We start from the raw sequence: 25,130 nt of genomic DNA on the forward strand, positions 1-25,130 counted from the left end.
CCAATTTCTAATGTGTAACACAGCAGCAGCTCACTAATAATAATGAAAATAATAGGTGAGTCTGCCAACTAAAAGAAACCTTTTTAGTGATGTCGTAAGGGTGGAACACATGACCCAAGCGGCGCATGGCGAACCTTTGCAGGGGGGCTTACTGAGCTCGGGATGTGAATGCTGTGGGTCGGAAGTGCGACCATTGGTGGTAGTTTCTCTCTCACAGGTTGAGAAGAAGAATAAGAGACTTGTACTTGGTTGGTGCCAATTTGATAAGGGACTGTGTTCTCCGCAAGCGCATGTTCCACCTGGCCAGAATTGTTGCATTTTCAGTATACTACTACACCAAAGCCATATTAGGGCTGTTCGCCTGGTTGGTGTCCTGTGCCAGAGAAGGGCAGATTCGGGCCTCCCATCCCCGGGCAGGGGAGGGCAGTGCTCTCTCTAGGTGCAGCCATTTGGGGGGCCTTTGGGGTGCATCTTGATGATGGCACCATGGGTCAGCGAGTGGGTGCTCAGTATGAGGTGAAACCGGCACATGCCAGTTCCCCCCTCAGCGCAAGGTGTGTACATCACGCAAGGCTTTTAGTTTGGAGGCGCCCATCTCCAGTACTTACGGTGCCAGGCGGTCAGACCGACTGTGTATATGTAGGATATTCTGCCCAATCTGAGCTACTTCAGTCTCATACCATTCCAGGCACTTTGACTCCCAAAGTATCGTATATAGGTTACCGTCTCACACACGCACACTCCAAGCTCTGGAATATATCTATAGCAGCCTTATCCCTTGGTCGTCTTAGTTTCTTGTTGGCCTATTCGGCTTACTTACTAATATCGGTTTGTCTCCCTCATCCTAAGGGTTTGATTGCTAGCAAGGAAGTGTAATTCATAGTCTTTTATATGTCACTCATAGTGCACTGGAATGATGGAAATGTCACATTTAGCAGTTGCAACCTTGGCAGCCGTGGTTGGGGCGGCTAGCTCTTGGTTGGCTAGGCAAGGAAGCTATAATTGTGGCTTATCTATCTTATGCAACTAAGAAGCATTGTCAAAGCCAACAGATGGGCTTGTTGTAGGGTAGTGCTCCTTTTGTAGTAATATAGGGAGGCAATGACCTAGCGGCTAAATACCAGGCAATATGCAGCACATTGCCTGAGCGAGCTGAGTAGCCCTGCAGATTAGTTGGGCCTGCACGAGCCACAAATAAAGCTTCTACTTCCTGGCCACGCTGAGACATTTACATCGGTTATATCACAGCATCGCCAGTTTCTATACTCAGGCCCGTTTGCACTATGGTGACGCATCATCAATTTGCACAGATTTTGGGCCTGCATTAGCCACACAGACCTCCTCCAGTCTAACCCCACTAAGACCATTCAGCTCTGGGCAAAGTTCACCTGAGATGCCAGGCAACAATGCCATATGGGGGCCTTTGTGGTTTTAGGCAAGTATCCAGAGGCACCGAAGCCAGTAGTACTAGCTTACAGGTTTATGTATTTGGTGGATACATCTGGACAATGGCCATCAGCTCATCTGTGCATCATTCTCCCTCAAGAGAGCAGGCATTATTTGAAGCCCCCATCCATCGAAGGCACATATTTAATTTTATGACACTCTTGATCTGATAAAGTAGCACGGATAGGGAGCAGAGTAGTCGGACAGCGTTTGTGGCTCGACACACAAATCATGGCAGGGCACACATGGGGGGATGCACAATAGACACACAGTCACACAAATCATGGCAGGGCACACATGGGGGGATGCACAATAGACACACAGTCACACAAACCAGAGGGACACCATTCAGTTGTTCGACACTTTTCAACAACAGAACTGCCTGCGCAAATGTCTGGTCGATGCAGCAGAGTAGATGCACTCTGTATACAAGGGCATGCTACCAGTTGCTCAGGGGAGACAAAACACCCGCCCTATAGCCGGGGAGCCAGGCATTTGCAGAAGTTGCCATTTAAATAGTGGGTTGCGGTGGACAAGCTGGGGGGAACATGGGGTCATAGCATAAGTTGGCTACAATGAGTGAGGAATGATTGTTTGGCGTTCCCTCTGCTCGAGAAAGGGCAGGTATTCGTACATGTTGTTTCCCCCTCCTATACGTCAGTTACACGAGGACACCAGTGCTTAATGTCGCCTATCCCATGGCAGGATAGTCACCAAGGGGTGGACAGGCCATTGGCATGCCCTACCAGGACATGGATAGCCACTCACACTACCCGGAGCCTCTAGGGAGGATATATGTTGGAAACACAGACTGGGTTGCGCTGGGCCCATTACCCCTCACCAAAGTTGCGAGGGGCATCGTGCTGTCAGGTGTCTTTGAGGGATGGGCGAGGGCATTAAAGGGCCGTAGTGCATGACACAGCATTTGCAGGGATGCAGAAGGATCCCAGCGGATCCACCAAAGGGACTGCAGCGAAGCACGTGACACAGAACCTGGTAGCCTGACACCACTACTGGTGTAAGTATCAAGGGTCACAGGTGGATAGCAGGGACGGGGCATCTGTGACCGGTTGAAGGTTCAGCAAGCAGGGTGGGCTGAGTAAGTTGTCAGTCCACGAAAGGGTGCAGTGTCTATTAACGAGTACCATTCACATATTCCCTCAAACCTGTTTTGACACCATTACTATGTTCACCAGGGAGCAATCCTAAAGAACTGTGAAATGTTCTGGTCAGTGGGGCGAAGTTAGGCACCCTAGAAGGAGACCACGAAGGCCACATGTGCAAATTAGCAACCAGTTGGGGACAGGTGAACTTTTGTGGTCTGTAATCACCCCCAGCTCTCGTGGCAGGGAGCTCGGTTGAGGGAGGCGATGGAGCCTGCGCGCAGAAGGGTCATCTGCACTATGCGTTTATTCACTGAGCAGAGGGGATTTGGCTTCCTTAGACATGGGTTGCTACACGCCAAATTCACAGGGTGCTTTGAGGACAATGGGGAACATCTGTCCAGTTAAGCATGGACCTATCCTTGCTGGATAGGGGGAGAGGCACCATAAATAGCTAAAGATAAGGCCGCTACTTTGGGCAAAAGGACACTGCTTCAAAACATTAAGGCCAAATTTTGCAATTTGAGCAACCAGTAGGGGACCTGGGAACTGTGGTGGTCCGAGATCACTCCCCGGCTCCTGTGGCAGGGAGCCCGAGCTGAGGAGGCAATGGAGGTGCGCGCAGGAGAGTCAGATGCGCGATGCGTAAGTTCACCAAACAAAGGGGGTTTGGAATCATAAGAAATGTTTTGGTTCATGCTAAATCCACAGGGTGTTTCGTGGACGATAGGATACTTCTCTCCAGAATAGGCATGGACTTGTTCCTCCTGGACCTGGGGAGGCCCTGGAAATAGTGGGATGTAAGTAGGAGCGCCAGCCTTGGTGGGGGGCCCTGGCTGCGACGGTCGCCACACCCAGGGCTGTGGCGGAGTTACATGGCGATCCAGAGGCGGAAAGGTACTCAGGGGTACCCTCTTCAGGAGCACAAAGGGTGCTGAGGCCGAATATCCCCAGGAAGTCTGTGCGGTGGACCCCGGGAGGCTCCTTCCGGGTACATTATGGGTCCTGCGCCGCCGTCCCGCCAGCTTTGTGCCAGAGGTTTGACCTGACACCAGTTCTGATTATACCACGGCGCATGCGCTCCATGTTTAGACGAGGAAAAAGATTTAAAAGAAGCAACCTTATCAAGCGCCGAGTTTAAAGCGCTATGATAGTGTAGTAGCCCTTGGCCCATGTCTGAATCTGCGGCGAAGTAGTAAACTCATAGGGGCTTATTTACAAGCCTCTTGCGCCACTTTTGCGTCATTTTTAACATGGGAAAAATGACGCAAAAGTGGCGCAAGGGGCTCGTAAATCTGCCCCATACTCCTTGGCAAGAGTCAGGAGCACATGGACGCCAATGTCTTGATGCTTTTATTGTTTCTGCTTCGTTCATCCCTCTTTTCTTAGGAATCTGGAAATAGATGAGAGAATGATCCTTCGAGAGTAAAGGTCTTGGGGGTTCGCTGGTCAGGGATGCAGAGTTTGTAAAGATTAAATCCAAGGTAGGCCCCACGATGAGTCAGGCCACTGACTCTCGGGTACGCGCCAAGCGTGGCGGGATCAGAAGTAAGCATTAAGGACTCCTCCCTGTGCCAATCAGTCTCCAAGCAGAGAACTTGTTGAGATGCCGGGACATGGATTGCAGTGTATTCAGTGAGGCACTAACGGAACTCTTTTGGGCCCCCAGGGGGCGCTCCACTGAGCACCTTTCCAGCAGTTCTTGGGGAGAGTTCGAGCTGAAAGATACAAATCTCTGCCCAGTCGGCGTGGAGGGGGTCTATGAGAGAGAACTTAAGAGAATCTTTAAAAACTGTGGCTTTCCGCCTCCGAGTCCTGTCCTGCCGTCTCTGCCCTGTCTAAGCATGCGGTGGTTGTCCACGAGAGTCAGAGAAATGGCTGGTCGGGTGGTGGAATTCAGCCAGGTTTCGGTAGGGAATCTGACCTCAGGAGACAGTGAAGAACACATGTCCCAGAGTTCATCCCATGCTTTGGCAGAGACCTAACATCACAGAGAAGGCTCTCAAAGCATTGGGGAGCCTGTGTCTGGGAGTGAGAAGGGCAACTGTGTCTGTGATTGTTGGCCGGCAGTGTCGATGTGCGCATGTTACTTGGTGTATTCTGAAGACAATGGAATTTGCAATTTCTGCAGGCAACAGGCCTACTAACATAAGATGAAAAGGGCCACTGCGTAGGGTTCCAGGAGGAGCATAGGGCAATGCTCCGACTGCCAGACTGGCGGAGGCAGTCCATCGTCCAACACATTACGACTTTGAAAGTGCTTGCAGCAGAGAATCACTGGCTGCACCAGGGAATCGTCGTTCGCTGTTGGTGGCGCAGCTGCGACACAATGTACGATGTTCGGCTGGATTGGTGCAGCCCCGTTGAGCATGTTACAAGTTCCACCACCGCCAGCCATATCACGGCAGGATCTCGGCCATGAAAGGGCTGGCAGTGGAGGAACAAAAGGGGACCAGTAACCCCCCCCCCCATGGGGCTACATTCAGGGGGGCACAACATGTGCCCCCCTGTCCGTAGTCCCCCAAAGTCGTAGCACAGAACAGACATCAACGTCCATGCTTTGCTGGATCTTTTTCGCCGTTCGCATTGCGGTGTCTGTTTTCCAGTCACCACCATGGGAAAGGCGAAGGACTGCCCGCCGTACACAAGTTCAACTAGTAATATGGCAGGCAGGCGGTCCTTGCGCGGGTTTCGCCAAGTTGTGCCACGGGAGAGCCGGTGCAACGGCGCCAAACTCGTAATCAGCCCCCTAGACTCTTTACAGATTGGCAATGAGGCCCTTACTGTGGCAAAATCACAGATGTATCTAGAGCAGCAGCTGGCCATGCCAAGAAAAGAGTGCCACGTGTGGACATTGGTGGGCGTTGGAGGGCCGACAAAGCCTGCACTTCAGCCAGATCTGGAGTCATTCCCCCATCAGAGATCTCAGACTTCTCTGCTTTCAAAGTGAGAGCGCATCAGCAAGCAAACGGCACACGTGTGTAAGAGCTTTATCATGTTCCTTTCATGTGGCACTAAAGGCCAATATATCACCGCTGTCATCGAAAGCATGCGTGGCGGGCAGTATTTTGCGGCAAAGGACATTTTGGCAATGGTTCCTTTTCAACACCTGACGCGCTCTGTGTCCGTGTCTACACAGGCCGAGAGGAGGGAGCCACAACACTGCCTCTTATCTCTTTAAAGAAGATATCTAAAGGACCCACTCCTCACCCTTCCAAGCCCACAGGTTCTCACCAGGACCCCACCCTCTCCACCCCTCCACCCCCACCAGTCCTCGCCAGGACCCCACCTTTCCACCCCTCCACCCCCACTGGTCCTAACCAGAAATCTCCCCACCCCTCCACCCCTCATGGTCCTCGCTAGGATCCCCCCACCCCACCTTCTCCCCCCAGTGCTCAACAGGACCCCTCCTCCCCGCCTCTCCCCCCCAACACTGCTCCTCACCTTCTTTTCAAACTCCTGTCCCTGCTGCACATCGCGGGGGTAGCCATCGATGAGGAACCCGGAGGACTCGTTGGCCTTGGCCATCATTGCGTCTTTCAGCATTTCCAGCACCATGTCCTGTGGAAAGAGGAGGTGAAGAGGTGGTCACAGGGCTGAAGGGAGATAGAGGGAGGGAGAGAGTGGAGAGAGAGAGTGAAGGATTGAGGGAGAGAGAGAAAGAGAGAGAGAGAGCGGAGGAGTGAAAGAGAGAGAAACTGTAAACGAGAAAGAGAGAAAGAGAGAGCGAAGGAGAAAGAGGGAGAGAGAGTGGAGGAGTGAGAGAGAAAGCAAGAGAGAGAGAGAGTGAAGAAGAGAGAGAGGGAGAGAAAGAAAGGGAGAGAGAGAGAGAGAAAGAGAAAGAGAGAGAGAGAGGAGAGAGAGAGAGAAAGAGAGAGAGAGAGAGAGATAGAGAGAGAAAGTGAGAGAGAGAAAGAGAGCGAGAGAGAGGAGAGAGAGAAAGAGAGTGAAGAAGAGAGAAAGAGAGAGGGAGAGAGAGAGAGAGGGAAAGGGAGAGAGAGAGATAGCGAGAAAGAGAAAGAGAGAGAGAGAAGGAGAGAGATAGAAAGAGAGAGAGAGAGAGGGAGAGAAGAAGAGAGAGATAGAGAGAGAAAGTGAGAGAGAGAAAGAGAGTGAGAGAGAGGAGAGAGAGAGAAGGAGAGAGAAAGAGTGATGAAGAGAGGGAGAGAGGGAAAGCAAGAGAGAGAGAGAGGGAGAAAGAGGGGAGAGAGTGCGAAGGAGTCAGAGAGAGAGAGTGGGGAAAGATAGAGAGGGTGAGATGGAGGGAAAGAGAGATAGAGAGTGAGAAAGGGGGCAGAGAGGGCGAGAGAGAGGCAAGAGGAAGAATGAGGGAGAGAAAGAGGAAAGATAGAGAGGGGAGATGGAGGGAAACAGATAGCGAGAGAGAAAGGAGAGAGAGGAAGAGAGGGAGAAAGAGGGGGATGGAGGGGGAGAGAGAGAAAGGGAGAGAGAGAAAGAGAGAGAGGGGAGGTGTGAGAGAGAGTAGAGAGAGGTGTAGAGAGAAAGGGAGGGGAGAGAAAAAGAAGAGAGAAGAGCGAGAGGTGTGGGGAGAGAGAGGGGGCGAGAGAGAGAAGGGGAGAGAGTGTGAAAGAAATAGGGAGCGCGGGAGAAGGAGAGGGAGAGAGTGTGAGAGAAAGAGGGAGAGAGGGAGGAGACAGATAGAGGGAAAGTGTAGGAAAGGGCCTCTTTTGACATGGTTAGCCCCCACTTCTTGCCTGCACCAGCTCCCTGCTAACCTGCTCCCAGGGCCAGGTGTCCTTTCTTTATAATTGTACCACAATAGCTTCCCCTGCAAGGCCCCAGTATATGGTCCCGAGGGTATGTGGACAGAAGATGGTCCCCTGGGGACCCCTCACTTGCACCAGGCAGTGGTACTATCGCAGGCTGCATGCCCAGGTGCAGGACATACCGAAGAGTCGACATGGAACACCCCGTGTGCCACGGCTCCCTTACACGGCATGAGATGTAGGCACAGGCGTTGAGACAAAATATCAAAACTAAAATATCGTCCTACCAAAATTTTGTGATATGGAAATATCGTCTACAAGAATATTGATTTTAAAGTAAGTATTATCGATTTTGAAAATATCAAAGTCATTAATACCATTTACAAAAATATAGTTGATAATAATATAGGGGCCGATTACGATGGCAAAGGCTGCAACGATTTTCCCCCGCCACATTACGATGGCGGAGGGAATTGGTCTGCGCCTGTGGTGGAAGCAAAGACCCCCCGCCATGGTTCCACCACAGGCAATCGCAGACCGTCATGCAACAGTAAAATGGTGGCGGTGCCTAGCAGGCACCGTCGGCCAAATTACTATGCGGGCTGAAGCGAGCCTTTCCCTGCTACGATGGCAGGCGGACTCAAGTCTGCCCGCCATCGTAATCGGCCCCATAGTTTTTTAATTATTATGTATTTTAGTATTTTTAAATATATGTGATGTATATTTTTGTTTAATAATTTTTTTTGTTTTTTAATATAGTTGTTACATTATTCGTAGTTATTAAATTAATTGTAATTATTATTTGTGGTTTTTAGAACAGTAGTGGATTGTGGATTTATAGGGGTACAGGGTGGATAGTAATTTAATTAAAATTAATTAATGATTAGTTTTGAATTAATAATAACTGTTAATTTATAAATGTTAATTGAGCAATTAATATTTTATTTGTATTTTATTTTACTACATGTGTGTTATGGATGTATAGGGGTACAGGGTGGGGATTAAACTTATTAATTATAAGTAATTTTATTTTGTTTTATTTAATAATAATTATTTATTTGATAATTAATTATGTTAATTGTCCAGTTACATGTTTAACTTACATTTTGGGTGTGGGTTGTGAACAGGTATAAGGTGGGGGTAAATTAATTTAAATTAATTAATAATTAATTTGTAATTGATATTAACTATGATAGTTGTGTAATTAATTTTTTGTTAATTTAATTTTATGAGCATGTTGTGTGTTTTGTAGGCATATATTGTGGGGAGTTATTTAATTATAATTAAATAATGATTAATTGGTAATTAATGCTAATTAGTACAATAATAAATATTTATGTTAATAGTGTAAACAATTTGTTTTTTAACCCCTTCCCTACTAAGCCTTTCCCCCTGCCTCCCCAAAGCCTTTTTTTGGCTATTTGGGGTAGTTTGCGCGTACGTCTCTGTAACTTTTTGACCACATAAGGTATCCACCCCAAATTTGAGTCCTTTTCTTCCAACATCATGGGGATTCTAAAGGTACCCAGGGTTTGTGGATTCCCCTGTAGGGGACCCAGAAATTAGCCAAAATACAGCAACACTGTTTTTTTCTTTTTGAAAAATGGGACATACGGGCTGAAAGCGTCTGGGTTTTTCCCTGCAAATGGTATCAACAAAGGGTTTGTGGGGCTGAAATCACAATTTTCATAGCTTTCAGGGACTGACAGACTTTTGTCACAAAACGAAAAAAATGTACGCAGTTTTGGCATTTTTCTGGGACATAGCCTATTTTTGCTATTTTTGTGCTTTCAACCTTCTTCCAGTTAATGGTAGAAATGGCTATGAGAGCAATAATGGATCCTGGAAAGCTACACATTTTAGAAAATTAGACACAATTCTGAATTCAGCAAGGGGTCATTTGTGTAGATCCTTCAAGGATCTCTTTATAGAAGCTAACAGTTGAATATAGGAAAAATTGAAAATGAATTGGAAAAAAACAGCCATTTGTGACAACGTTTTCACCTGTAACTTCTTCTAAGTATGACAGATTTTTGTAATCAATATACCGTTACATCCGCTGGACCTTTCTGGTTGTGGGGACATATAGGACTTGGAGGTTCACCAAGAGCCCGACGAGCCCAGAGCCAAAAACTGAGCAGCGTCTTGCAATGTTTTTATATTATGTACTAGGCCTGGGCGGTAAATTCCGTTCCGCTCGCGGAATTTGGGTCATTTTGCGTACCGCGGAGAACGCGGAATTGCCCAAAATTCTGCGTTCCGCGGCTTAGCGGAATTTTTTGCTTGTTTGCATTCTCAAACTGCGTGTTCGCGAGATATTTCCCCACGAGCACGTAAACAGCGTTCGCGAACAGAAAAAAAGCATCGTGAGCAAGCAATTCCGCGTGTTTTCGCGGAATTTCGGCATGTTCGCGGACATTTTTTACCGGAGCTTTGTGTAGCGCGGCTATGCATATTCCGCCCACCCCTATTATGTACCGGGTATATAGCAAAATTATTTGCGAAAACATATATAGTGAAAAATCGGGATGAAAGACACCTATGTATTTCTGAAATTGGAACAAAATATAGAGTTTAGAAACAGTAGATATTTGCACATTTCTGAAATTGGGAATACTCATACTAGCATGAGAATTATAGGACATTTTTCAATGTGACTTCTTTTTTACACATTTTCTTTCATTTGGATGGCAGAAATAGATCGGAAGTCAATAGGTAATAACAGTTGCTCTACAATTCTGTGTTACCCTAAGTCTCCCAATAAAAATGGTACCTCACTTGTGTGGGTAGGCATAGTGCCTGCGAAAGGAGAAAGCCCAAAACACAACATGCACACACTTCATTTTTACAGTGAAAACTGACCCTTTTTTTGCATAGTGCCTAGCTGTAGATTTTGAACCCTAGCTCTGCCGGCACCTAGGGAAACCTAAAAAACCTATACATTCTTTAAAACTAGACACCCAGGGGAATCCAGAATGCGGTGACAGGTCATTTTCGGATACATACCCAGAATACCATGCAAACCTCAAATTTGTATGAAAAATTCAAAATATTCTCAAATTTATGTGTGGGAAAGTTGTAGGATGAGATCACTGGGCTGACACAAATTTAACTACCACCCAGCATTCCCCCAGGTCTCCCGATAAAAATGGTACCTCACTCTTGTGGCTGGGTCAAGTACCCGCGACAGGCAAGGGCCCAAAACTTATTGTGGAGACATCAAAATTACCTATCACAAAATCTGCTTTTGCAAGGGGTGGTCACATGAGTTTTTGGTCCAGGGCTTGGCGGCCATCTTGGGAAACTACCAAACCCACACATTTCTGAAAACTAGACACCCGGGGGAGTCCAGCGAGGAATGGCTTTTCCGACCCAGAATCCCCTGCAAACCTAAACTTTTGCTGAAAAAACACATTTTCCACATATTTATCCGTGGAATCACCGTGCCGGCACAAATGTCTTACCCTACAGCGTTCCCCTCAGTCTCCCGAGTAAAATGATACCTTACTTGTGTGGGTGGGACAAGGGCCTGTGACTGGGAAGAGCCAAAAACATAGGGATTAGGGTATAGCACCGAGAATTCTAAGCGCTACATTTAAAAAAAATATATGTTTTTACCCAATTCTGCATTGGACACCCACACAGGAGAGCACGTTAGTAGCAAAGAAGAGATAGATGGAGAGCACGGGAGGAGCGTGGAAGAGAGAGAGGACGAGCATGGGAGGAGCCTGGAAAAGAGAGGCGCGAGCACAGCAGGAGCATAGAAGAGAGAGGAGAGCAAGGGAGGATCAAGGAAGAGAGTGATGGAGATCAAAGAGGTGAGCACGGAAGAGAGAGAGGGCGAGCACAGCAGGAGCGTGGAATAGAGAGAGGAGAGCACTGAAGAAGTGTGGAAGGAACGATGGAGAGCACAGGGGCGTGGAACAGAGAGAGGAAAACACTGAAGGAGTGTTGAGGAGAGATTTGAGCACGGGAGGAGAATGGAAGAGAGAGGGAGAGAGATGCCACAGCAGAAATTATGTAGAGACAGTCAATGGAGAAGTAGGAAAAGAGAGAGAATCAGAAGCCAAGGGAGAAAAGGCTACAGGAACCAGGAAAGGAGGCAGGGGGGTACAACACGGGGGGAGAGGCAGCAGCAGGAGGAGGGAAGAGACGAGGGAGAAGAGGGTGAAGGAGCAGGAAACAGAGGAGGGACAAGAGGGACCAAAAGAGAAGAATTGTCCTTTGGAAGGCCTAAGGGACTGAGGGCCTCCGACAGACAGACAGATCTGAGGAGAGGTCAGGCTCAAGGGCCCTCTTATGCTTCACAGAGAAGTGGTGGTGAGGGGGGCCGCTTACCCCTTCTGATGACACCACTGACCCCCCAGGGGACACTGCAGTCTTTCCGGTGATGTTGGGTGGCCACCAAGTCACCAGAAGGAGCATTGTGGGGGGGCTCCTGTTGCCTGTTTCTCATACAGGACAGCCCCCATCATCCCAAAAATGAAAAGCGGCTCCCTGGGGTACCCCCCCCATTTGACCAGCCCTGGCTAGGTCCAGTGCCCCTGTGACCACTCAGAAGCATACGCTTGCTGGCGTTTCGGCACGCACTCATTATTTCAGGTCTTCATCAGGACAAAAGTTTTGGTTTCACTAAACTGACACAACGCATTTTCACTTTGAAATGTTTCCAGGGACTCCAGTTGATTTCCAGACACCCTTTCCCCTCCCCCGCCTCACTTCTCTTCCCACCACCACTCTCCAAGTCCATCTCTCACCAATGGCACCAGCTCTCCCTTCTCCATAATGGCTGCCGCTTTCTTGCCCCTCTCGGAGCCGGCCTTGACCTCTGCCCTGAGGAGGTCACCGCTGGACAGGTGGGTGTAGCCGTACTTGGCCACGATCTTTTCACACTGAGTTCCCTTCCCGGAGCCGGGTCCACCTGGAGGAAGGAGGAAGATAAACACAAGAGTGAGGTGGATCACGGTAGAAGGCCTTGTGCTGTCGGGTGGGCTGTGTGCAGGGTGCAACCTGGGTATGGGACCGCACTGACACATCACTGACCATGCCACAGCACTGACCATGCAACAGCACTGATCCTGGCACAGCATTGACCATGCCACAGCACTGACCCTGCAACAGCACTGACCCACTTATCCATCTGTCAAACTTACCCTGTAACAGCACTCCTTCCTGCCACAGCACTGATCATCCCACAGCACTGACCCTGACTCAGCACTGACCTTGCCACAGCACACAGCACTGACCATGCAACAGCACTGACCCTGACACAACACTGCCCATGCAACAGCAATGAACACATAAAATACATCCTTTGGTCTGACAGAGATGAGTCGGCTGGTTTAACGAAAAGAGTTTGTTTTATATATGTTTATCCTAAGTAGCTGAGAGTAGTTTGGCCGGACAGGTCTGTAAACAATTTTAGATCTGCTCTTGCAGTGGGTCATTGTCCTATAGATGGACAACCAGTGAGAGAACTCCGCCTTAACCCCCATAAACCTAAGTACACAGCATACAGGGATGAACCTGGGGCCCAGAGTTACTGAGGGCTCGTTTTGTCATTGTGTCATGTAAGGCGATGCAAGCCCTTCTGTCACACACAGCCACCTGGCATGGCTCTGCGTGGCTTACTCAATCCGGAGCAGCGCAAGGCGACGCACGTCGCAGCCTTGCATTCCTCTGTGTAGGAAAGTGTTCCATGTGTGGAGTGTCGGTGTTCCCACGCATCCACCCATGTTTGTTGGTGAATTCCTCCATTTTCTGACACGAGTAATCCTGGAAATGCCTCAAAATGCTGCAGCTTCCCAGGAGAGGCGCAACAAGGACAAATATGTTTATTTCTCATTGTTTGTGCTCATTTTACATGTCCTGCATTCTTCAGAACTCACAGAGAAAAATCCTCAGGGGATTGTTTTTGTGCAGGATGGTAACGCAGGCCCCCGTGCACCCATGGTGCAAGGGTATCAGCACTGGTGCTTGGCACCCATGGGGCAAGGGTATCAGCACTGGTGCTTGGCACCCATGGTGCAAGGGTATCAGCACTGGCGCTTGGCACCCACGGTGCAAGGGTATCAGCACTGGTGCTTGGCACCCATGGTGCAAGGGTATCAGCACTGGTGCTTGGCACCCATGGTGCAAGGGTATCAGCACCGGCGCTTGGCACCCATGGTGCAAGGGTATCAGCACTGGCGCTTGGCACCCACGGTGCAAGGGTATCAGCACTGGTGCTTGGCACCCATGGTGCAAGGGTATCAGCACCGGCGCTTGGCACCCACGGTGCAAGGGTATCAGCACTGGCGCTTGGCACCCATGGTGCAAGGGTATCAGCACCGGCGCTTGGCACCCACGGTGCAAGGGTATCAGCACTGGCGCTTGGCACCCATGGTGCAAGGGTATCAGCACTGGTGCTTGGCACCCATGGTGCAAGGGTATCAGCACCGGCGCTTGGCACCCATGGTGCAAGGGTATCAGCACTGGTGCTTGGCACCCACGGTGCAAGGGTATCAGCACTGGCGCTTGGCACCCACGGTGCAAGGGTATCAGCACCGGCGCTTGGCACCCACGGTGCAAGGGTATGAACACCGGCGCTTGGCACCCATGGTGCAAGGGTATGAACACTGGCGCTTGGCACCCGTGGTGCAAGGGTATCAGCACTGGCGCTTGGCACCCATGGTGTAAGGGTATGAGCACTGGCGCTTGGCACCCATGGTGCAAGGGTATGAGCACTGGCGCTTGGCACTCTTGGTGCAAGGGTATCAGCACTGGTGCTTGGCACCTGTGGTGCAACGGTATCAGCACCGGCGCTTGGCACCCACGGTGCAAGGGTATCAGCACTGGTGCTTGGCACCCATGGTGCAAAGGTATCAGCACTGGCGCTTGGCACCCGCGGTGCAACGGTATCAGCACTGGCGCTTGGCACCCACGGTGCAACGGTATCAGCACTGGCGCTTGGCACCCGTGGTGCAAGGGTATCAGCACTGGCGCTTGGCACCCATGGCGCAAGGGTATCACCACTGGCGCTTGGCACCCGCGCTGCAAGGGTATCACCACTGGCGCTTGGCAGCCGCGGTGCAAGGGTATCACCACTGGTGCTTGGCACCCACGGTGCAAGCGTATCAGCACTGGTGCTTGGCACCCATGGTGCAAGGGTATCAGCACCGGCGCTTGGCACCCGTGGTGCAACGGTATCAGCACTGGCGCTTGGCACCCACGGTGCAAGGGTATCAGCACTGGTGCTTGGCACCCACGGTGTAAGGGTATCAGCACTGGCGCTTGGCACCCATGGTGCAAGGGTATCAGCACTGGCACTTGGTACCCACGGCGCAAGGGTATCACCACTGGCGCTTGGCACCCGCGGTGCAAGGGTATCACCACTGGTGCTTGGCACCCACGGTGCAAGCGTATCAGCACTGGCGCTTGGCAGACGCGGTGCAAGGGCATCAGCACTGGCGCTTGGCACCCACGGTGCAAGGGTATCAGCACTGGCGCTTGGCACCCACGGTGCAAGGGTATCAGCACTGGCGCTTGGCACCCGTGGTGCAAGGGTATCAGCACCGGCGCTTGGCACCCACGGTGCAAGGGTATCAGCACTGGTGCTTGGCACCCATGGTGCAAGGGTATCAGCACCGGCGCTTGGCACCCGTGGTGCAAGGGTATCAGCACCGGCGCTTGGCACCCATGGTGCAAGGGTATCAGCACTGGCGCTTGGCACCCATGGCGCAAGGGTATCACCACTGGCGCTTGGCACCCGCGCTGCAAGGGTATCACCACTGGCGCTTGGCAGCCGCAGTGCAAGGGTATCACCACTGGTGCTTGGCACCCACGGTGCAAGCGTATCAGCACTGGTGCTTGGCACCCATGGTGCAAGGGTATCAGCACCGGCGCTTGGCACCCGTGGTGCAACGGTATCAGCACTGGCGCTTGGCACCCACGGTGCAAGGGTATCAGCACTGGCGCTTGGCACCCGTGGTGCAAGGGTATCAGCACCGGCGCTTGGCACCCACGGTGCAAGCGTATCAGCACTGGCGCTTGGCAGACGCGGTGCAAGGGTATCAGCACTGGCGCTTGGCACCCGTGGTGCAAGGGCATCAGCACTGGCGCTTGGCACCCACGGTGCAAGGGTATCAGCACTGGCGCTTGGCACCCACGGTGCAAGGGTATCAGCACTGGCGCTTGGCACCCATGGTGCAAGGGTATCAGCACCGGCGCTTGGCACCCACGGTGCAAGGGTATCAGCACTGGGGCTTGGCACCCGTGGTGCAAGGGTATGAGCACTGGCGCTTGGCACCCGTGGTGCAAGGGTATCAGCACTGGCGCTTGGCACCCGTGGTGCAAGGGTATCAGCACTGGCGCTTGGCACCCGTGGTGCAAGGGTATCAGCACTGGCGCTTGGCACCCACGGTGCAAGGGTATCAGCACTGGCGCTTGGCACCCGTGGTGCAAGGGTATCAGCACTGGCGCTTGGCAGCCACAAGTGCGCCAGCGCAGCAGGGCAGAAATGCACTACTTCTTATAACTATGGCGCATCCTGCCCTTTCCACTGCGCTGCATTGAACCAGATGTTAGCAAATCTGCCGACAGGTTTCTTTTAAAGTTCATCGAAAGATGACCTGTTAATGAAGATTTGTCAAGAAAGGTGGATGGGTCGGGTTTGCCTCTTTCGTGCCGGAGAGTCTCTGATGTTGGACCTCTCGAAGGACGACTTAAGAGTATTTTCGATTTCTAAAAGAACCAAAATGAATTCCAGACGTGTGTCATCGTCGACTTTCCCAGACATCCTAGGCTGTGGTAGTGACGTGTCTGATAGCGTACGAAGACGTATCAGGGAACTGAGGCCAAGTACATGTGCCCTACAGAACCCTTGGGATCAGTGACCACATGCCCGTTAGGTGGTTGGGGTGGATGGGGTGGTTGGGGTGGATGGCGTCTCGCTGAAGCGGCCGGTGACGCCTCAGCTTTCGGGGCGCACTCGGTTGGAGGAGCTGTGACCTCAAAGGCTCTCTCCTTGGCTTCTCACCTAAACGACATCACGTTATTATTGTTATCCCATGTGTGGTCTTGGAATCGATATATAATGTTTGCTCATCAACCAATTGTCGACGTCGCATCTGTTAAACCACCGTAATCAGAGCTTCTGCTCCTGACGAAGAATAAAGGATTTTCCGGCTGCTGAGTCAAGAATCTTCAATTCTATTAAGGACACAGAGGTGGGGATTACGCTGCCCGTCTGACCTTAGAGTGTACATGCGATTCGATGCCAGGTATGGCTACGGCACGTGACGTTTGTTGGAGTAATTTGGAATGATGGCGACGGCTGCTCCCCAATTCATTTCATGACATCTTTCCATACACGGAGGTGCGGCTGCACCTTTCTTTCGCTGCAGGTGCATTGAGGCGGGATTGCATCCGCACGGATCGCGGCGGGGGGTGATGTGGGCAGGGGGGTGGCATTTCCAGGGTCCAGGCGGAAGTAGTTGTCGTGATTACGCGGGATGATCAAACGACTGAGCCGCCTGAATGGTCTTTGTTGGTTTTGCAGACAGTTTATTGTGGATCGTTGGGTGTTTGGTGCCACGAGAGCAAAGATACAGGAAGGCCTATGGTGCCTTAAGTAGGTATAGGGATAGACTCACTCTGATTGGTGGCTGAGAGGCCACGACAAGCCTGAAGGCTTCATGGGAAATGAAGTTTACTGTTTGTAATGCTTTTATTCGCTGCCGCGTTTTGAGCAGTAACCAATGAGAAACATGACCTCACCTTTGTGTCCTTAATAGAATTGAAACTTCTTGAGCCCTGAGGTAGAAAATGTTTTATTGCACATTTTAGGACACAATTTTTAAAGAGTTTATCTTGAAAGCCACATGTTTTACGGGCAGCTCTGAAGGAGAGCACCTGATATATTTCAATATTGTCATCATGGGACAAACACGCCCGAACACCCACGTGGCTGTTGGGGGTGTGTTCACACCCCTAGCAAACCTGTAAAAATGGTGGAGCCGGCTCGAAGTTCATACTTTCAAAGGCCGCTCAGGTACCCGGGTGTGCGGGTTTACATAAAATATCATTTTTCAAGATGTGTGTGTCATCTTTTTCATCTTCCTCCCTTTTCCTTTCATTCTTACATCCTTCTCGTGCGAAGGCGAGTCTCTCTTCTATAGAGTCATTGAAAATCTACCAGGAAGGGCCCGAGAGATTCTAAAATATTACACAGATCTCAGTCTGAGGCTGTAGACGACACAGATATCCTTTAGATGAGAGAGATCTCCCAAGCTCGGGCACTACAGACATCCTGCGGGGCTAACCATCAGACACGTCCCTTAGATTAGAGAGATCTCCCAAGCTCGGACACTACAGACATCCTGCGGGGCTAACCATCAGACACGTCCCTTAGATTAGAGAGATCTCTAAAGCTCGGACACTACAGACATCCTGCGGGGCTAACCATCAGACATGACCCTTAGAGAGATCTCTAAAGCTCGGACACTACAGACATCCTGCGGGGCTAACCATCAGACACGTCCCTTAGATTACAGAGATCTCTCAAGCTCGGACACTACAGACATCCTGCGGGGCTAACCATCAGACACGTCCCTTAGATTAGAGAGATCTCTCAAGCTCGGACACTACAGACATCCTGCGGGGCTAACCATCAGACACGTCCCTTAGATTAGAGAGATCTCTCAAGCTCGGACACTACAGACATCCTGCGGGGCTAACCATCAGACACGTCCCTTAGATTAGAGAGATCTCTCAAGCTCGGACACTACAGACATCCTACTGGGCTAACCATCAGACACGACCCTCAGGGCCGGACTGGGAACCAAAACCGGCCCTGGCAAAGTGCTCGGCCGGCCCCCCTGGGGTTTGGGGGTGTCATCGAGCTCTTTGCCGGGGCCGGTTTTCGGCCGATTTTGTCACAGGGCCGATTTTGCAGTTAAGCTGCAAAAAACGGCCCTGTAACAAAAACGGCCCCCTGGGGCCCAAAACCGGCCCCCACCCGTGCGGCCCACCGGGGGATTGCCCGGTGCCCGCTACGGCCAGTCCGGCCCTGACGACCCTTAGATTAGAGAGATCTCCCAAGCTCGGACACTACAGACATCCTACTGGGCTAACCATCAGACACGTCCCTTAGATTAGAGAGATCTCCCAAGCTCGGACACTACAGACATCCTACTGGGCTAACCATCAGACACGTCCCTTAGATTAGAGAGATCTCTAAAGCTCGGACACTACAGACATCCTACTGGGCTAACCATCAGACACGTCCCTTAGATTAGAGAGATCTCCCAAGCTCGGACACTACAGACATCCTACTGGGCTAACCATCAGACACGACCCTTAGATTAGAGAGATCTCCCAAGCTCGGACACCACCGACATTCTAGGGGGTTAAAGGGCAGACATATCCCTTAGAATAAACTACTCTTACAGGGTCTGTGGGATTCTAGTTCCATAAAATACCATCAGTGCCTTCTCAGTATAAACAGAGAGATTTCTACAACAGCTGCAGAAGCAAGAGCCCTCTGGCGCCAGGGACAGCCCATCAGCAGTGAGTGCACCAAACTCAGAATGAATTACATAGATTTACCAGCTTTAAATATATTATGGAAATGCAATGATCCTAACACAAACAACAGTTTGCAATTTTCTCAAAATACACAAATATTGGACTCAAATGGAGGCTTCCACTTTGGAAACTTAACATTATTTCCTCAAAAACTATCTTGTCTTCTTTGCTCTCATACATCAGCATTTCATTTTCACTTATTTTATGAAAAACATATCTTGCCAAGGACCCGTCCCAAGTGCCCCATGGTTCACGCTGGCGGCAAGATGCTGCTTTTCCCTGGACAGTCTGCCCCTCAAGGAGATCTCTGGAGAGTCCCTGCCTGGCTTCTACAATAGGGACCTTGATGCATTTGAGGACCCTTCTCTGCCACACATCGCCGCGCTCTCCCTGTCTGGTTTCTGCACTAGGGACCTTGATGCATTGGAGGACCCTTCTCTTCCAGACATCGCTGTTCTCTCCCTGTCTGGTTTCTGCACTAGGGACCTTGGTGCATTGGAGGACCCTTCTCTTCCAGACATCGCTGTTCTCTCCCTGTCTGGTTTCTGCACTAGGGACCTTGGTGCATTGGAGGACTCTTCTCTGTCAGACATCGCCGCACTCTCCCTTTCTGGTTTCTGCTCTAGGGACCTTGGTGCATTGGAGGACTCTTCTGTGCGAGACATCGCCGCTCTCTCCCTGTCTGGTTTCTGCACTAGGAACCTTGGTGTATTAGAGGACTCTTCTCTGCCAGACATCGCCGCTCTCTCCCTGTCTGGTATGTGCACTAGGGACCTTGGTGCATTGGAGGACTCTTCTCTGCCAGACATCGCCGCTCTCTCCCTGTCTGGTTTCTGCTCTAGGGAACTTGGTGCATTGGAGGACTCCTCTCTGCCAGACATCGCCGCTCTCTCCCTGTCTGGTTTCTGCTCTAGGGACCTTCATGCATTGGAGGACTCTTCTCTGCCAGACATCGCCGCTCTCTCCCTGTCTGGTTTCTGCTCTAGGGACCTTGGTGCATTGGAGGACTCTTCTCTGCCAGACATCGCCGCTCTGTCCCTGTCTGGTTACTGCACTAGGGACCTTGGTGCATTGGAGGATTCTTCTCTGCCAGACATCGCCGCTCTCTCCCTGTCTGGTTTCTGCACTAGGGACCTTGGGGCATTGGAGGACCCTTCTCTGACAGACATCGCCGCTCTTTCCCTGTCTGGCTTCTGCACTAGGGACCTTGATGCATTGGAGGACCCTTCTCTTCCAGACATCGCCGCTCTCTCCCTGTCTGGTTTCTGCACTAGGGACCTTGGTGCATTGGAGGACTCTTCTCTACCAGACATCGCCGCTCTCTCCCTGTCTGGTTTCTGCTCTAGGGACCATGGTGCATTGGAGGACTCCTCTCTGCCAGACATCGCAGCTCTCTCCCTGTCTGGTTTCTACTCTAGGGACCTTCATGCATTGGAGGACTCTTCTCTGCCAGACATCGCCGCTCTCTCCCTGTCTGGTTTCTGCACTAGGGACCTTGGTGCATTGGAGGACTCTTCTCTGCCAGACATCGCCGCTCCCTCCCTGTCTGGTTTCTGCACTAGGGACCTTGGTGCATTGGAGGACTCTTCTCTGCCAGACATCGCCGCTCTCTCCCTGTCTGGTTTCTGCACTAGGGACCTTGGTGCATTGGAGGACTCTTCTCTGCCAGACATCGCCGCTCTCTCCCTGTCTGGTTTCTGCACTAGGGACCTTGGTGCATTGGAGGACTCTTCTCTGCCAGACATCGCCGCTCTCTCCCTGTCTGGTTTCTGCACTAGGGACCTTGGTGCATTGGAGGACTCTTCTCTGCACACATCGCCGCTCTCTCCCTGTCTAGTTTCTGCTCTAGGGACCTTGGTGCATTGGAGGACTCCTCTCTGCCAGACATCGTCGCTCTCTCCCTGTCTGGTTTCTGCACTAGGGACCTTGGTGTATTGGAGGGCTCTTCTCTGCCAGACATCGCCGCTCTCTCCCTGTCTGGTTTCTGCACTAGGGACCTTGGGGCATTGGAGGGCTCTCTCTGCCAGACATCGCCGCTCTCTACCTGTCTGGTTTCTGCACTAGGGACCTAGGTGCATTGGAGGACCCTTCTCTGCCAGAGATCGCCGCTCTCTCCCTGTCTGGTTTCTGCACTAGGGACCTTGGTGCATTGGAGGGCTATCTGCCAGACATCGCCGCTCTCTCCCTGTCTGGTTTTTGCACTAGGGACCTTGGTGCATTGGAGGACTCTTCTCTGCCAGACATCGCCGCTCCCTCCCTGTCTGGTTTCTGCTCTAGGGACCATGGTGCATTGGAGGACTCTTCTCTGCCAGACATCGCCGCTCTCACCCTGTCTGGTTTCTGCTCTAGGGACCGTGGTGCATTGGAGGACTCTTCTCTGCGAGACATCGCCGCTCTCTCCCTGTCTGGTTTCTGCACTAGGGACCTTGGTCTATTGGAGGACTCTCTCTGCCAGACATCGCCGCTCTCTCCCTGTCTGGTTTCTGCACTAGGGACCTTGGTGCATTGGAGGACTCTTCTCTGCCGGACATCGCCGCTCTCTCCCTGTCTGGTTTCTGCACTAGGGACCTTGGTGTATTGGAGGACTCTTTTCTGCCAGACATCGCCTCTCTCTCCATGTCTGGTTTCTGCTCTAGATACCTTGGTGCATTGGAGGACTCTTTTCTGCCAGACAGCGCCGCTCTCTCCCTGTCTGGTTTCTGCACTAGGGACCTTGTTGCATTGGAGGACTCTTCTCTGCCAGACATCACTGCTCTCTCCCTGTCTGGTTTCTGTGCTAGTGAGCTAGGTGCATTGGAGGACTCTCTCTGCCAGACATCGTTGCTCTCTCCCTGTCTGGTTTCTGCACTAAGGACCTTGGGGCATTGGAGGACTCTCTCTGCCAGACATTGCTGCTCTCTCCCTGTCTGGTTTCTGCACTAGGGACCTTGGTGCATTGGAGGACTCTTCTCTGCCAGACATCGCCGCTCTCTCCCTGTCTGGTTTCTGCACTAGGGACCTTGGGGCATTGGAGAACTCTCTCAGCCAGACATCGCCGCTCTCTCCCTGTCTGGTTTCTGCACTAGGCACCTTGGTGCATTGGAGGGCTCTCTCTGCCAGACATCGCTGCTCTCTCCCTGTCTGGTTTCTGCACTAGGGACCTTGGTGCATTGGAGGACTCTTCTCTGCCAGACATCGCCGCTCTCTCCCTGTCTGGTTTCTGCACTAGGGACCCTGGTGCATTGGAGGACCCTTCTCTGCCAGACATCGCCGCGCTCTCCCTGTCTGGTTTCTGCATTAGGGACCTAGGTGCATTGGAGGACTCTTCTCTGACAGACATCGCCGCTCTCTCCCTGTCTGGTTTCTGCACTAGGGACCTTGGGGCATTGGAGGGCTCTCTCTGCCAGACATCGCCGCTCTGTCCCTGTCTGGTTTCTGCACTAGGAACCAGAGTGCATTGGAGGGCTCTCTCTGCCAGACATCGCAGCTCTCTCCCTATCATGTTTCTGCACTAGGGACCTTGGGGCATTGGAGGACTCTCTCTGCCAGACATTGCCACTCTCTCCCTGTCTGGTTTCTGCACTAGGGACCTTGGTGCATTGGAGGGCTATCTGCCAGACATCCCGCTCCCTCCCTGTCTGGTTTCTGCACTAGGTACCTTGGGGCATTGGACGGCTCTCTCTGCCATACATCGCCGCTCTCTCCCTGTCTGGTGTCTGCACTAGGGACCTAAGTGCATTGGAGGGCTCTCTCTGCCAGACATCGCCGCTCTCTCCCTGTCTGGTTTCTGCACTAGGGACCTTGGGGCATTGGAGGACTCTCTCTGCCAGACATCGCCGCTCTATCCCTGTCTGGTTTCTGCACTAGGGACCTTGGTGCATTGGAGGACCCTTCTCTGTCAGACATCGCCGCGCTCTCCCTTTCTGGTTTCTGCACTAGGGACCTTGGGGCATTGGAGGACTCTCTCTTCCAGACATCGCCGCTCTCTCCCTGTCTGGTTTCTGCATGAGGGACCTAGGTGCATTGTAGGACCCTTCTCTGCCAGACATCGCCGCTCTCTCCCTGTCTGGTTTCTGCACTAGGGATCTTGGCGCATTGGAGGACTCTCTCTGCCAGACATCGCTGCTCTCTCCCTGTCTGGTTTCTGCACTAGGGAACTTGGTGCATTGGAGGGCTATCTGCCAGACATCGCCGCTCTCTCCCTGTCTGGTTTCTGCACTAGGGACCTTGGTGCATTGGAGGACTCTTCTCTGCCAGACATCGCCGCTCTCTCCCTGTCTGGTTTCTGCTCTAGGGACCTTGGTGCATTGGAGAACTCTTCTCTGCCAGACATCGCCGCTCTCTCCCTGTCTGGTTTCTGCTCTAGGGACCTTGGTGCATTGGAGGACTCTTCTCTGCGAGACATCGCCTCTCTCTCCCTGTCTGGTTTCTGCACTAGGGACCTTGGTGCATTGGAGGACTCTCTGCCAGACATCGCCGCTCTCTCCCTGTCTGGTTTCTGCACTAGGTACCTTGGTGCATTGGAGGACTCTTCTCTGCCAGACATCGCCGCTCTCTCCCTGTCTGGTTTCTGCACTAGGGACCTTGGTGCATTGGAGGACTCTTTTCTGCCAGACATCGCCGCTCTCTCCCTGTCTGGTTTCTGCTCTAGATACCTTGGTGCATTGGAGGACTCTTTTCTGCCAGACATCGCCGCTCTCTCCCTGTCTGGTTTCTGCACTAGGGACCTTGTTGCATTGGAGGACTCTTCTCTGCCAGACATCGCCGCTCTCTCCCTGTCTGGTTTCTGCACTAGGGACCTTGGTGCATTGGAGGACCCTTCTCTGCCAGACGTCGCCGCTCTCTCCCTGTCTGGTTTCTGCACTAGGCACCTTGGTGCATTGGAGGACCCCTCTCTGCCATACATCGCTGCTCCCTCACTGTCTGGTTTCTGCACTAGGTACCTTGGGGAATTGGAGGGCTCTCTGCCAGACATCGCTGCTCTCTCCCTGTCTGGTTTCAGCACTAGGGGCCTTGGTACATTGGAGGACTCTGCCAGACATCACCGCTCTCTCCCTGTCTGGTTTCTGCACTAGGGACCTTGGTGCATTGGAGGGCTCTTCTCTACCGGACATCGCTGCTCTCTCTCTGTCTGGTCTCTGCACTAGGGACCTTGGTGCATTGGAGGACTCTTCTCTGCCAGACATCACTGCTCTCTCCCTGTCTGGTATCTGCTCTAGGGACCTTGGGGCATTGGAGGACTCTTCTCTGCCAGACATCACCGCTCTCTCCCTGTCTGGTTTCTGCACTAGGGACCTTGGGGCATTGGAGGGCTCTCTCTGCCAGACATCGCCGCTCTCTACCTGTCTGGTTTCTGCACTAGGGACCTAGGTGCATTGGAGGACCCTTCTCTGCCAGAGATCGCCGCTCTCTCCCTGTCTGGTTTCTGCACTAGGGACCTTGGTGCATTGGACGACTCTTCTCTGCCAGACATCGCTGCTCTCTCCCTGTCTGGTTTCTGCACTAAGGACCTTGGGGCATTGGAGGACTCTCTCTGCCAGACATCGCTGCTCTCTTCCTGTCTGGTTTCTGCATGAGGGACCTAGGTGCATTGGAGGACCCTTCTCTGCCAGACATCGCCGCTCTCTCCCTGTCTGGTTTCTGCACTAGGGACCTAGGTGCATTGGAGGACTCTCTCTGCCAGACATCGCTGCTCTCTCCCTGTCTGGTTTCTGCTCTAGGGACCATGGTGCATTGGAGGACTCTTCTCTGCCAGACATCGCTGCTCTCTTCCTGTCTGGTTTCTGCACTAGGGACCTTGGTGCATTGGAGGGCTATCTGCCAGACATCGCCGCTCTCTCCCTGTCTGGTTTTTGCACTAGGGACCTTGGTGCATTGGAGGACTCTTCTCTGCCAGACATCGCCGCTCCCTCCCTGTCTGGTTTCTGCACTAGGGACCTTGGTGCATTGGAGGGCTATCTGCCAGACATCGCCGCTCTCTCCTTGTCTGGTTTTTGCACTAGGGACCTTGGTGCATTGGAGGACTCTTCTCTGCCAGACATCGCCGCTCCCTCCCTGTCTGGTTTCTGCTCTAGGGACCATGGTGCATTGGAGGACTCTTCTCTGCCAGACATCGCCGCTCTCACCCTGTCTGGTTTCTGCTCTAGGGACCGTGGTGCATTGGAGGACTCTTCTCTGCGAGACATCGCCGCTCTCTCCCTGTCTGGTTTCTGCACTAGGGACCTTGGTGCATTGGAGGACTCTCTCTGCCAGACATCGCCGCTCTCTCCCTGTCTGGTTTCTGCACTAGGGACCTTGGTGTATTGGAGGA

General features: G+C 52.1%; 1 protein-coding gene across 2 annotated transcripts in view; it reads right to left on the reverse strand.

Moving 5' to 3' along the window:
• The window catches only part of AK1 (adenylate kinase 1), a 189,498-nt gene that overhangs the window by 81,901 nt on the left and 82,467 nt on the right, over positions 1-25,130 (reverse strand). For both annotated transcript variants that reach the window (XM_085614143.1, XM_085614142.1), the window contains 2 exons: positions 12,034-12,197; positions 5,994-6,110 (listed from right to left, as the gene is read on the reverse strand). In XM_085614143.1, coding sequence (XP_085470269.1) covers positions 5,994-6,110; positions 12,034-12,197 — 281 coding nt within the window. The remainder of the gene's footprint in view (positions 1-5,993; positions 6,111-12,033; positions 12,198-25,130) is intronic.

Source organism: Triturus cristatus, chromosome 1_2 (assembly GCF_964204655.1).
Source record: "Triturus cristatus chromosome 1_2, aTriCri1.1, whole genome shotgun sequence".
NCBI lineage: Eukaryota > Metazoa > Chordata > Amphibia > Caudata > Salamandridae > Triturus > Triturus cristatus.